Source organism: Zophobas morio, unplaced genomic scaffold, assembly GCF_036711695.1.
Source record: "Zophobas morio isolate AGI-343-1 ecotype UQ-CSIRO unplaced genomic scaffold, CSIRO_AGI_Zmor_V1 ptg000021l, whole genome shotgun sequence".
Lineage (NCBI taxonomy): Eukaryota > Metazoa > Arthropoda > Insecta > Coleoptera > Tenebrionidae > Zophobas > Zophobas morio.
In genome coordinates this window covers 315,366-330,081 of record NW_026972126.1, presented here as the reverse complement: position 1 = coordinate 330,081, position 14,716 = coordinate 315,366, and the positions used below count along the sequence as shown (strand labels likewise).

At 38.0% G+C, this 14,716-nt stretch overlaps 1 protein-coding gene across 3 annotated transcripts in view; it reads right to left on the bottom strand.

Moving 5' to 3' along the window:
* LOC135132153 (monocarboxylate transporter 12-like) overlaps positions 1–14,716 on the bottom strand; it is a 343,441-nt gene that overhangs the window by 77,842 nt on the left and 250,883 nt on the right. For 2 of the 3 annotated variants that reach the window (XM_064060130.1, XM_064060131.1), the window contains exons 3-4: positions 4,267–4,413; positions 4,067–4,216 (exon numbers count right to left, since the gene is read on the bottom strand). In XM_064060130.1, the coding sequence (XP_063916200.1) occupies positions 4,067–4,216; positions 4,267–4,413 (297 nt within the window). The remainder of the gene's footprint in view (positions 1–4,066; positions 4,217–4,266; positions 4,414–14,716) is intronic. The other variant, XM_064060133.1, reaches the window with a different exon arrangement.

Genomic DNA, 14,716 nt, shown 5'->3' with positions numbered 1-14,716 from the left:
TTCCCATATAAATAAAATATGGACCAATGAAAAAACACAACTTAAAGTTAAAACAGTTAAAGCGATAATTCTTACAAAACTAAATTTAAAAATAAGCTGCTTAGAAGTTTATCATAAATTGCTCGACAACGAAATACTGTTGAAGGCTATTCATTCCTCCCAGAAATATGCTTTTAAGAAAATAACTAATATTTAATTGCTATTCATTTATTTTGTAAGCTATATTTTATAATTATTATAAAATATAACATGACATAGGTTTAAGTTTAAAAATTTTGTGATATTTGATTTTGTTTTTGTAACGAATTCTGTATTTTTTGTATTCTTCTCGTTAAACGTTTAAATATTTTTTTTATAACTTAATTTTTATTTTAATAATTTTAAATTTACATTGTCAACCGGTAGTTGGTCAAGTTACCTATCTTGAAGAAATGAGAATGATGTATCTCGTAAGCAAAGAGTGGAATGCTATAGGTGTGGGCGCCAGGGACATCTCAAATGTGATTGTCGTGTCCGATCACCAGTTCCAAGAAGAAGCACACAACAGAGATCTCATCGAAATGTAAAAAAAAACAGTACTTTGGGGAATGTGTTTTTTGGTGTGAATAAGGCCGCTAGCGAACTGAAAATAAGAAGTTTCAACAGAGGTAGTGGTTCAACTATATCGGGGAAGGTCAATGGAACTCCAGCAGCAATCTCCATCGATACTGGTGCTGAGGTTTCATTTGTATGTGGAGAACTCGTGATATGTGGAGTACTCGTGATATGTGGAGAACTCGTGACATGTGGAGAACTCGTGACAGCACAGATTTCATACCCGAAACGATCAGATTAAAAACTGATTGGAGATGGTGGGGTAAGCATCCGTAGAAATCTACATTGGTCAACTGAGAAAAACACGTCGGGCTCTCGTGGCTGGCGCGGAAGATTACTTCATTTTGGATATTTTCGATTTAATTAGCCGCGATGGATTGACAGTTTAGCCAGTGATGGAAGTCCTACTTCTTGGAAATGAATAGCTCATGCCGAATCAGCATGATGCCGCTGTGTGGTGCAACACCAGCGGAGCCTGTAAGAATTATCGCTTGTCAGAACTGCAAATACTGCTACGAAGTTGATCAGCGCAAAGCACGGTTCAACCGCAGGAAAAAAGCCCTCATAGAAGATGATGAATGGACTATAGCTCGGTTTAGAAAAGACCAGTAGGAAGACGGGGATATTGGACCGCTCCTCAGATCGAAAGATGGGAAGGAACGGCCGGGATGACCGGAAATATCACACAAGCTTCTTTCAGGGCGTTATGGGCTCAGTGGGACTCCCTGCATTTTGAGAACGGATTGCTTAAGCGAGCTTGGGAAAGTCCGTATGGGAGAAATGTCACAATGCAGCTGGTTGTTCTGGCCAACAAAAACAAGGAAATACTCCCAGAAATGCACATTGGAATTTCTGGTACTCATTTTGGATTCAACAAGACGCTTTCTAAAGGTAGGGACAGATTTTACTGGGTCCCTTGTCGAGAAGACGTCGAGAGTTGTTGCAAGAAGTGTACACATATATATATATATATATATACATATATATATATAGGAGAAAGTGTCGAGCGTTTACGAAATGTTGTACCACAAGCATAGGGTGGCGAGTGATAGAATGAAGACACGTTACGACCTTAAGTACAATTTAGTAGGATTCTAGACAGAACATTTGGTATAGTTTTATAATTCCCACGGCGGCGCTCAAAGAAAGGCCTACAATTAGAGTCTACTCGAATTCATTCAAGTCGACTTCAGTTGAGTCAGAACTATTTTGTACATAATCGCTGAATAGGTAGTACATATGTTTATACATGCTTTTTATAAATGATTATAGGATGGCAGTAGGTCACGTAAACGTGTCGCCTCTCAGATTTGAATTTTACTAAATGCCCAAGGACGCATGACAAAAACCTGTATAACTGGGTGCCTAAATGTTTCATATATTATTAAAAAATAAAACTAACTCATTGCAATAAAAAGAAACAAATTTATTGTGGTTAAACATCATAATACATGTTGAAAATGTTCACCACTGTGTACAAGGCACTTGTTCAATCTCTTTTTAATTTCAAAAATGTTCTGTAACATCCTTTCGTCAATGTTTTGGACCCTTTGTTCAATTTCACGTTGCAACAGGAATTCCTGGCTGCTGAGGAAATTTTGTCAAAGATGTTTGCGGATTCTGCTCGAATCGTCTCAAATCATCAATAACTTCCTCAGATACTGAAGGTTTTTCACGAACTGCCAGTTTGAATAAATCTGTTGATTACATATCTAATGTGAGCCTCCAACGATGTTTCTTGAATTATTAAATCACGGTATTTGGCCAGATATTCGTTCTTACAAGCGGTTACAGAAAACACGCAACAATGAATATGTCTTGTTCAACAGAATAAACCATTTTCACAGTCCTCGCTTCCTAGCACAAAATCAAAATTTTAGTACGCAACCACCAAGAGTTTTAAAAACGACCCTTTTGTTGCTTTTGGCTTGGATCAATGAGAATTACTGTAATTCGCACCTGAAAAACATAATGAGGTGTAATTTCAGCGAAGCGGGATTTTTTAAATCCATAGTCAACTACGCCCTTAGAATTATTTATAAAAGCTCTGTATTAACTTATAGGTTAAATGCTTGTAATTTTATACAATTTCTAAAAAGCTGGATGTGTTTTATCTTACTTCAGAAGTGAGGTAATTTTTGTCGAAATACCTTCCGACCAATTTTTTCTTACAAAATTTGTGATGGCGTGATGAACATTTTTACAAGGACACGTATAGCAATATGGATAAGTGCAATAATAATAGCAGGGTGATTCATTTTCGGGAAAATGGAATCTTGAATCTTTCTTGATTTATAATCAATTAAATAACCAAACAATTTAATTACATATTACGTACATAATAAATAACGAAGATGCGACTGAAGAGTGAACTGAAAATGATTTATTGTACGCGTAAGTTAAGACAAATAGCGGTAACGCGTGTAGAGATTGTATACGTGAGAGTGAAACAGAGAAAGTAAACGAAAGTATCTCATCTACGAATTGCAATAACCGGATCACAATGGCGATGGTCTAGACTTTTTATTGCTTTGACTTCCGTTTTTGAAATAAAACGTTGCATTTTATTTTGATTTTGGATGTTGTATTTCACATTTGCTTAATTAAGTAGAGCTTGTCTAAGTCTAGGGGAGGGAAAAATTTTTCTAGGGCAGGCTCAGCAGCATCCCCCCCCTCATCCCCCAGCTCTGGCTTTGTCTACGGCTCATGAAAGTTCGAGAAAATATGTACCAATTGCCCGATGGACTCCATTACTATACGTCCTGAGCTTAGGCTCGATAAGTCAAACAACTTGACAGTGCTTACATCGGAAGAATGTCACGTGGAGATTAGTTTGATTTGAATGAATTCGTCGTTGTAGAGGGGATTTATTGGGTAAAATTTTAAAATGCTATGATAATTTTTTTTGGTGGGGGGGGGGACAAACAATAAGAAGAAGAATCTCTTCGACAACTTAAAAGGTCTGCAAGATTTCAGAGCATTCGGTTTTGAAGATTCAACATTAAATTGCAAAATGTTTTTATAAAATTTTGATTTCTTTCCAAAAATTTGGGTGTCCCGGGTTAAAACTCAACACGGATTTGTAAACTACACGTGTAGGAGTATCTTATCTTGCACATTTTACAACCCATTTATTATGTACAATTTTAAGGTGACGTCATCACTTTGTTGGTGGAGATGACTAGACAATATTTGGTTACCGTTTTACCAGCTACATAATAATTATAATTCAGCTATAAAAGTTGACAATGATTGGTCCGGTAACAAAATTCCACAAATACGCTGGACCAATAGACAGACACACAAACGGAAACCGAATATCTACTTTTTCGTACTCTACATATCAAAAAAATATTAAAGTAGCGAGTCGTTCGATTGACTCGACAAAATAAAATCAGGTAGAAAATAAGCAACATACAGCGTCAAAGGTTTCTTGTCAGTCACCTGGTATATAAAATTATAAAATTCTAACCAGTTGCCATCACGTAGAAATCCTTGTCCTGGTTTTTTTTAATAAGGTACTTCACAGTATACAAGTACAGCAAACCAAATGCCAGTTGAAACCCAGTAGTCAGAAGATGTGCTAGGAATGCTGCTCCGCAAACCAGCCAACCCCATCCACCTATATTTTTTTTAAATCAGTACATTTCTGAAAATAATACTTTAATTCACCTTCTGGGTAGTAGTGTTGTTTAATAGTGGCTGTATCAACATCCCTTCGTCTGAGAGCAGGAATATTCCTGTGCAAAGAATGCAGTTCACGTTCACAAATAACTGGAAACGAATCTTCATCATCTGGAGGACGAGGGGCACTTCGTTCTGAAAAGAATATTAGAAATGTAAAAAAAAATGTAGTAACAATTCTAAAATAAATGCGTCCTTATGTAGTAACATTAAAAAAGATAACTAACCGATCAGTATATTTTTAAATTTTTTCATGACATAAAAATGTTAAAAACTTTTCCTTTGAAAGGGATTGTGCCTCAGATAAATCAGTATATTGCCTGAAGTCAAAACATAGTATTCATCATTTAGGTGTTGATTACAAACTGTCGACATTTATTTTTCGTTATTTGGTAATTTATTTTTTCTACTCACTATATAGAAAATGTGATTTTCTTCCCTCATTTAAGGGCACAAAGTGTCACTTTACCTCCCGGCGGGAGGTAATAGTTATTTACGTGGCAAGCTTAGTAAATTAGCCTTTATGGGCGAGCCGGAATGTTTGCAGGGCGAGCGACGTAGGAGCGAGCCCTGTAATCCGGTGAGCCCCAGTAAAGGCTAGTTGCAAGCGAGCCGCGTACAACGTTTTACTTCCTCTTGCTGAAAATCCTGAAAATGAACAACTTTGGCATCTCTAGAAATTTTACTTGAAATTACAGTCATAGAAATTGTAGTTATTTTTCATAGTTTGCCCCGGTAACTATGGAAAATTGAATTGTTTGAAAATAACGGGACTGTCAATTTGTAAATTCGATTAATAATTTAAATAGTTTAATTTTGTTTCTGAGCTCTGTTAATTGTGGAATTCGATGAAGATGAAGAGTTTGAAGGTGATTTTAACGTTAGTATTAGCACAGTATTAGTGAGATTAAGAAAAAGGCCGACGCAGCGAATGTGTGTTTGATTCCGGTGCTGTCATGATAACGTTTTACAGGCAAGGTGCCTGTAAAGCTGCCACGGTAACGCTTTACAGGCAAGGTGCGTGTAAAGGCTAATTTACCGAGTTAGTTCAGACGACAGTAAACGAGCTTTAACAAGACAAGAGGAAGTAAACTATTTTGCCTCCCACCGGAAGCTAAAGTACATTTTTGTCAAAAATGACGTTTATAAATTTATAAACTTGCTACTTCTAAAACGTCTGGACGGGTACAATTATTATCTGAAGCACTACTTTCATCCAAATCCTCCATTTTTCCCAAAATTGACCCTTTTCCTGTAAGATCGTAAAACTTCCATAGTGACTTTCCGTGCGCACGCATCTTCAAAACTACGTATCGGGCACTCCGGCAGCAGAGCAAAGGTCTATGACAACAAACCGCTTTGACAGAATGCAACCAGCTACACATGCGTAATCTGTCGCTCATTGGTTAATTTTAACTTGGCGCTCCAAAAATCTGACTTCGCCTGCGCGATGTTGTCTCGCTCTGTATCACTGGAATTTATATAATGTCTACTCACTTTGCTTACAGGAAAAGGGTCAATTAATGCGTTTTAAGGAACACAAAACTACAATTCACGAGTTCAAATGCGATTAATTTTTTGTTTGTGTGAAAATTGTCATAGAAACTATCTAGATGACTTAGTTTATTACGGTAATAGTTTTTTCATTTAAACTTTTATAAAATAGATTTTAAACGTTCGTTCGTTGAAAAAATTATATATATATATATATCACTTGAGCAAAGTGCCATTTCCTCCCTCGGATTTTTAACGCCCTCCGCTACGCGTCGGGCCCCAACCTGAATCCGCGGAAGGTAATGTTTCACTTTGAATATATGCAAATATTTTAACCACGGCATCCCCCACTCTAGTAGAGTCGAAATATGGAAAAAACAAATTAAAAATCGAATGGGCCAAAACCCCCATGAACCACCCTCGATACGAAGGCACTGAGCCACCTTTTAAACAGAGTTGGAAAAACGTTCGAATAAAAACGACGTAAACACTTTCAGTTTCAATTAAAAGTAAAACCGACTTTTTGCTGCTTATGATTTCATCATTCATGCATTCATTCATCGTGAAAGGTCAGTGCGAAAGATTATTCGTTCGAGGACAAATGGTGGTCCTAAAAAGGACCGATTTTTGGCAATGCTGCAGGGGGACTGTTGCTTCTGACGGATGTTTGGTCTTTGCCACAACGATTCCGCGTGGTTTATTGCAACAAAAATAAGAGCGAACTAGAATACTACTACGTTTTTACAATAAATGTTGAAAATGTCGTCCTTGACTCGCAATACAGGCTTCAGCACGGCGCAACATGTTTTCACGGACAAGTAAAAAAACTCCTGGTAACAACCATTCGCAGTAGGTTACACGACGTGGAAAATCAGCGGGCTCCAATGCTTGCACTTTTTGAACGTGGTATGGATGTAGGCCTTGTTCTTTTAATGTACGATGCACTACAAATTCTGAAACTCCAACTTCAGCTGCAAGTTGGCGAATGCAGATCTCGGGCTCTTCTTCGACGCGTTCCAAAATGTGTTCTTCCGCCTGCAGTATTCTTTCGGTCCTACCACGGCCACGCTCGTGGGTTTGAGGCTCGAAGGTACCATGATCTCGGAGATGCTGTACCACTGACGTAAATGTTCCCGCACACGGAATCGCGCGATTTGGAAAACGTTCGATCCACAATTCGCGGGTCAAGCTTGAGTTCCTATCCGCCACCCCATACAGCATTACCATGTCGACACGCTCTGAATTTGTAAAATTCATCATTGTCACACACCACCGAACACACCCAGCTACGGCAAGTACACGACTGTACTTATCGTCTTTTTGCAGGTTTTGCACTAGTTTTTTGGTTCTTAAACTTCGTCGCTCTGTGCCATTCATTGTAGTAATTATGCAGGTCAAGAAACACTACCAGCGGCGTGTGTAACAATTTATATGTAATTTCAAATAGCTTTTTCTCGACACTGCTACCACTTAGGACCGTGAATTTTATACAGTGACATACTAGTATCGTGAGCTATTCCCCATTTCGCAGCCAGGTTGTATACATACTTTAGAATCACCGGAAACACTTTTTGTTAGAATATTTCGAAAAATATTTAAAAATAAATTGCTACCAAAATACTTAGTAATTAAATAGTCGATTATTACTATTTTTTAATTTGTTCTGTTTATATTAATTTTTGGGATAAGAATATTAACTTTAAAAATGTGATTTATGTGTTAGTGAGATGTAATTAAACACGTTGCAATGTGATTTATGTATTTTTTGTAATAAAACGTAAGATCGGGAAACCTGTTTTTGTAATTTGTAACTAAATTTAGTTCGGTTATTACGCTTTATTTTTATTTTTGGAGCATATGCAACTGCATATCTCTGCATATATTAAGAAAGTTACTGCATATTTGAATAAATTTGATGCATATCATATGATCATATTTCCCAAAATTTTGCTGCATATTTTCCGCTCTCTATTTCTAGGTTTTAAAAAAAGAAATTGTCTAAGTTTAAAGGTGCCTCAAAACGTAGAATACGCACGAAAGAAAGTGTTAAATCCTTTTAGCATTTACGAATATTTCAACCTTTTAGAAAAAACTATTAATAAGCAAAGAGAAAAAGTATCTGAAATTTGAATCAGAGCAGTCCCCGAAGGACTAAAGTAGTCGGAGCCGTGTTAACGGTGGTCGTTCAACACACGTCTATTTGCCAGTTATTGAAAGGGCCATGCAGGAAAATGTGATAATTATAATATTAGGAGTATTAAGCTTCCTCCACATACCAGTCACGCACTCCAGCCGCTAGACCTAGCAGTGTTTAAGTCTTTCAAAACCACATGGGATCAGAAACTTATTGCATGGCAATGTCAACATGTGGGTCGTAAACTACCAAAAAAAATATTTTCACAATTTCTAGGCGAAACGTGGCCGCAAATATCCGCTGAGGTTATTCAAAATGAATTCAGAAAAGCTGGAATTGTACCAGTAAACAAAGATATCATTCCAGAGGATCAGTTTTCACCTGGAACATTGCAAAGATGGATTGATCATCTTGCCAACAATGGAAGCACATCACAAACAGTGGCAAATATACTAGAACGTAATAATTTCGGAGGCTTCCACGGTCGAAATCAATACATGATCGTTTTCCGGGTTGGAAGCGTGTTAATTGAGTTTTTGGGCTCAACGTTTCGCACACTTTCGTAAGTGGCATCTTAAACAGGGTTAAGAATAAGGCAAAAGAGCACGGTAACTCAGTATGTCAACCATACCAGAGGCGAAACTCTTCTGGCAGGAAGAATGTGGTTGTGACCTATTTATAGAGAAGTGGCTTCCAAATGTTTGACAGATAGTAACCATTGTCTCGTTTGAGGTTATGAGGACATTTATGGATTTCAATAGCTTCACGGATTTTCCGGTGCTTTGGACAGAACTTGGGAATTTTTTCAAACAGGATGGTGTGACCGGTTTCATGTTGGTGTTGAGCTACAGCAGAGTGAGTCAGAAGACCTGCTCTGTTTACTTGATGTTATGGTAACCAGGTTACCCGAAGCTCCATTTGGTCATTCAGTCTATCGAAAACCTACCCATACCGATCGATATTTTCACGCTACGTCTCATCACCACCCCGTCCAAAAACGGTCTGCCACTGACTCATTGAATTAAAAAAAATCATTACTTTTTTGTATGTTTAAATAATTCATTGTCCGTCACACAGTTGTTCACATTGTTCTAAGAAGAATACCATTTTTTGCAATTGTTTTACAAGCATCAATTATTTTATAGAAGCAGTTAAAGTTGAATTATTGCAAAACTATATTACCTTTACGTCACTTCACCTTATATCAACGTGGATTGGTGCAGTGTAATACTAAAAATAATAGCATTGTATTCCAAAAATTTTCTGGGGAAAATGGAATGAGCTGTTCCTGATTTAATAAATAAAATAAATTTACCGATTAATTAGTTTTTGAGCCACCTGTATAAGCAAATTTAAAAAATATGACTGTAATGATAAATCATAAGTAAAAACCCGTCATTCGGCAAAATTTTGAGATGATGTCAACAATTTTTTTGGGGGACTGAAATATTTTGATTAACAATTTACCACGCTTACAATAATTTTAAAACGTCTGATTTCAAAGTATTCATTTCTGCAATTCTTGATTTAGGTATTCAATAAAATGAATTGACTGATTCATTAATTTTTTTGGGTCACCCTGTATAAGCAAATATAAAAAATATGAATGAAATGATAAATTACAAGTATAGACTGTCCATATTTTCCAAACCTTAGATAAGATTTATTCGGCAAAATTTTCAGATGACGTCATCAATTTTTTAAGGTTCAAACACAGATATATTTTGATTACAAAGTTACCATGCTAACAATAACTTCAACACGTCTGCAAGGTTTCAAAGTTTTCAATTTTGCAGTACTTGATTTAATTTTTAAAATAAATTGACTCAGCCAAAAATTTTTTTGAGACACCACGTATAAGCAAAATTTTTAAAAATATCAACGTAAATCACAAGTGTAGACTCATCATATTTTGTATATTTAAGATAGGATATATTTGGGAAAATTTTGAGGTGACGTCATCAATTTTTTGTTATATTTTGATGAAAACTTTACCTTGCTTATGACAACTTTAAAACATCTCCAAGATTTCAAAGCATTCTGTTTTGCAGTTCCTTATTAAATCAATAAAATAAATTCATGCACTCATTATTTTTTTATGAGTCACTCTGTATAATATGTTTACTTGTATTGCTTTTCCCATTTCTATTGAAACACCACCTGTTGATTTTGTTTAAAATTTAGCAATTGGTAACAGCTTTCGGTTGATTGACAACGGCTTTTAGTTAGAAAATTGTCTGAATATGAACGTTGCCAAATTTACGATCAACAAGTGGTGTTTCAATAGAAATGGCAAAGACTATATGTTCCGTTGACAGTGCTTTGACGTTTTTGAGTGAATTGTGTTAACGGGGAAATAATGTCGTCGAAAGTTGTGACAAAACAACTAATTAAAGAAGATCAGCTGCAACGAGTCATAGATAATGAACGGAAAACCTTGAACCGACTAAAATACCTGGAAATTAAGATGGGACAGGTATCTAGAAACGGGCCAAGTCCAAATCAAAAATTTGAAAAGCATAAAAACCGTAAATAACACAGACGAGGAAACGGACCGCGTCAACACGATCTCTTTAAAATTGGCTACAATTGGTCTAACGATAGACCAGCTGGACAAAGACATTGAATTATTAATAATTTCAAGAAACCAGGTCGCCCACCCGCACCATGCGCCCACAATAAAATTACAAGGTGCAATCGCTGGTATTTTATCTAATACCGCATTCCCAAAATTCCTTTCTGATGATGAAAAACGTGCTATCAACAATATTAGAAAAGCAGCTTTTATTTTATTTTGATTGAATTTATGTTTGTACATACTTTTTATTCCAAATTTTCCAACTAATATGTTTGTAAAACGTCAAACTAATTATATTACGAGTCTCGTTCTTCGAGATTACATCGTAGTACCGCTACTTTGACTAGATCCAACCACAAGCTTTAGAGAATAAATTTAAAATTTCGGCTTCCCGCCGCCTGCTCCTACGCCGCACCCTAGCGGCTAATCGTCATAACGTTTTTTGTGCTAGAATAAACCACATGTTTGAGAATTTAATTCTATCAAGAAATTAATTGTTTATTCAAGAATTATTGTCCTTTATTGTCTTTCGGACGAAAATGACAGTAGATCATGGGGAAAAACGCAGCAGAGAAAGAGATGAGAGAGCAATTGCGAGAAGCGGATTAAGAGGTTAGAAAGCGTGGTGCAGTGTCTGACGGACACATTTATAAAATCACTCGATAAAAATAACACGACGTCAGGACTCTATAGGATGAGACCTTGACGGGCGTCTAGGCTGGTGAATTTTGCAGGTAGGAGGCAATAACAACCAGTGCATAAAATTTTCAGCTGCCATTTGGGAAAGAATTAACGAATTATTTGAGACCTTGACGGGCGTCCAGGCTGGTGAATTTGCACGTAGGAGGCAATAACAACCAGTGCATAAAATTTTCAGCTGCCATTTGGGGAAAAATTAATGAATTATTTGAGACCTTGACGGGCGTCCAGGCTGGTGAATTTTGCACGTAGGAGGCAATAACAACCAGTGCATAAAATTTTCATCCGGCATTAGGGGAAAAATTAATGAATTATTTGAGCCCTTGACGGGCGTCCAGGCTGGTGAATTTTGCACGTAGGAGGCAATAACAACCAGTGCATAAAATTTTCATCCGGCATTAGGGGAAAAATTAATGAATTATTTGAGCCCTTGACGGGCGTCCAGGCTGGTGAATTTTGCACGTAGGAGGCAATAACAACCAGTGCATAAAATTTTCATCCGGCATGAGGGGAAAAATTAATGAATTATTTGAGACCTTGACGGGCGTCCAGGCTGGTGAATTTTGCACGTAGGAGGCAATAACAACCAGTGCATAAAATTTTCATCCGGCATGAGGGGAAAAATTAATGAATTATTTGAGACCTTGACGGGCGTCCAGGCTGGTGAATTTTGCACGTAGGAGGCAATAACAACCAGTGCATAAAATTTTCATCTGGCATTAGGAGAAAAATTAATTAATTATTTGAGACCTTGAGGGGTCCAGGCTGGTGAATTTTGCACGTAGGAGGCAATAACAACCAGTGCATAAAATTTTCATCTGGCATTAGGGGAAAAAGTTAAGTAATTATTTTTCCTTGCAGATGGAAATCAGGTTGACCCTGGTAAAGAAAATGAATCCGTCAATCCTCTAGTTGGGGATCCCGGGTTCAAAGAGTCAGTCAGGTGTACCTCGGACTCAGACAAGATCCTCGAGGAGATCGCGCAGATGCAGGCTGAGGAAGAGGGCCTAGTAGTAAAGGATGATGCCCAGTCTACTGAGGCACCTGAGTCTAAGAAGCTAGATAACGAGGTGGAACTGCTTCTAGGAGATGATCCAGGGGCTAAGAAAAAAGATCAAGTAGAGCTGCATGAGAGCTTGGTGTCGCGTTGGGCATCTTGGCTGTCTGACGGATTGCCGAAAGAGATTAAAGTCCAAGTAGTGGACAAATATCCTCGAAAGGGGAATATTTCTGTCGAGGCCCCAGAATTAAATGAAGAAATAGCAGCTACTCTGAACGAAACGGGTGCCAAGAGGGATCAGCTATTTATCCAAGAATAGAACTTAGCTGGTTCAGCCTTATCAGCATTAGGACAAGGCATCACGATGAATTTAAATTACGCAGCTACATTTCCAGGTCTCTTCAGCTAGAAGAGCGTTTATCTCTCCAATATTGACCAAGTCAATGAAAAATCTATAACAGACGACCAAGCCTGGGTCTCTGTTGTTTGGAGAGAAGCTAACGGAAAAGATAAAAAATGCAAAGTCAATGGAGAAGATCGGCAAAGAGATTAAAGCCTCTCCTCTTCCATCGACCTCTGGTACTAGCAAGAAACCAAGCAGGCCAGCCCCTAGAAGCACTTTAAACTGGCGGGGCCCGTATGCGAGACAGGGGAACTCGTATCAGGGCCTAAAACAGTATCAGACGAAATTCCCCCCATCTCAGCCGGTCAGCAAAGGGTCCCTGAGCTTTAATAAAGAATTGCATTTTTCGGCAGAAGACGAAAAACTGTTAGAATACGAAATAACAAAACGGGTAGTTATGGGGGCAATAATCAGATGTGAAGCTGTAGAAGGCCAATTTTTATCACCGTTTTTTCTAGTGCCAAAGCCAGATGGCTCTAAGAGATTCATACTAAACCTTAAATGCTTTATAAATATAATTTATAAAGACCAGTCATTTTAAGATCGAGGATATGAGAGTAGCCTTGAAATTAATTTATAAAAATTATTTTCTATGTATTTTAGACTTGAAAGATGCATATTTTCTGGGAAAAAATTGGTCCGGGTAGTCGAAAATTTTTAAGATTTAAATTCAGGGATCAAATATTTGAATTTCAATGCTTGCCCTTTGGACTTTGTACAAGTCCGTATGTATTTACAAAGTTACTAAAGCCAGTCCTGAACTTTCTTAGAGAAAGGGGATGGTTATCGACAGCGTACATAGATGATACACTTTGCATCGGCAAATCTCGGGCCGTGTGCAAGAAAAATGTAGCAGTCACGAGGAAAACTCTTATAGGTTAGAGATTTTCTCGGATGCATCGCTCACAGGGTGGGGTGCGCACTGCAACGGAGAAAATACTCACGGATTTTGGTCTCAGGAGGAGAAGAGGTTACATATAAACCAGCTGGAGATTATAGCAGCGTTTTTGGCGCTTAAGTGCTTTGCTAGGGAAGTCCAAAATTGCGAAATCTTACTTAGAATTGACAATACCAGGGCGATTTCGTATATCAATCGTATGGGGGGTGTACAATACGTAGAACTTAATCAAGGGCTAAACATATTTGGACTTGGTGTGAGAAAAGAAGAATCTGGATCTTTGCTTCCTACATCCCCTCGCGGGAAAACACAGACGCAGTCAGGGAATCTAGAAGAATCAATGTAGATACTGAATGGGAGTTAGGAGCCCCCTTCTTTCAGACCATAGTAGAAAGGTGGGGGTTTCCAGAAATAGACTTGTTCGCATCAGGGAGTAGTGCTAAGACCGAGGTGTTCTGCTCCTGGAAACGAGACCCAGAAGCTCGTTACATTGACGCTTTTACAGTTAATTGGAGTAAATACCTTTTTTATGCATTCCCTCCCTTCGCGATGGTTGCTAAGGTGCTACAAAAAATCTATTCAGATAAGGCTCAGGGAATAGTGGTGGTCCCTCACTGGCCTACCCAGCCTTGGTTTCCCTTATTTAAATCAATGCTATTAGAAGAACCGTTGTATTTTTCGCCATCACCTAAGCTTCGGTTATCTCCTTGCAGGTCTTTAATTCACCCGTTAGCGGATCATCTTTCCCTGGTTGCAGGGAGGCTCTCCGGCGATCGTATCAACAGAAACTAGTGCCAGCAGAAGCTGTAGAGATTCTAATCTCCTCGCTAACGGATTCTACTCTGAAACAATACAACACAGCCCTTAAAAACTGGTGGAGTTACTGCCAGAGTGAAAAGAGAGACCCCCTACAACCAGATATTTACCTAGTTTTAAAATACTTAACATTTCGATTCAATCAGGAGGCATCAGACGGCACACTTAATTCAGAGAGATCAGCGATTAATCTGATAAGCACGATAGACTTGGGTAGTGATCCTGAAATTAGTCGTTTTTTTTTTTTTTAAAGGAGTCTTTAAAAACAGACCACCGAAGCCTAAATATGACACCACCGGGAACACAGAGGCAGTTCTAAACTGGGCAGAAGCACTGGGACCGCTGAAAGTCCTGGACCTAAAATCTCTCACCTTTAAGTTGGTATCTTTACTAGCCTTAGCTACAGCCCATAGGGT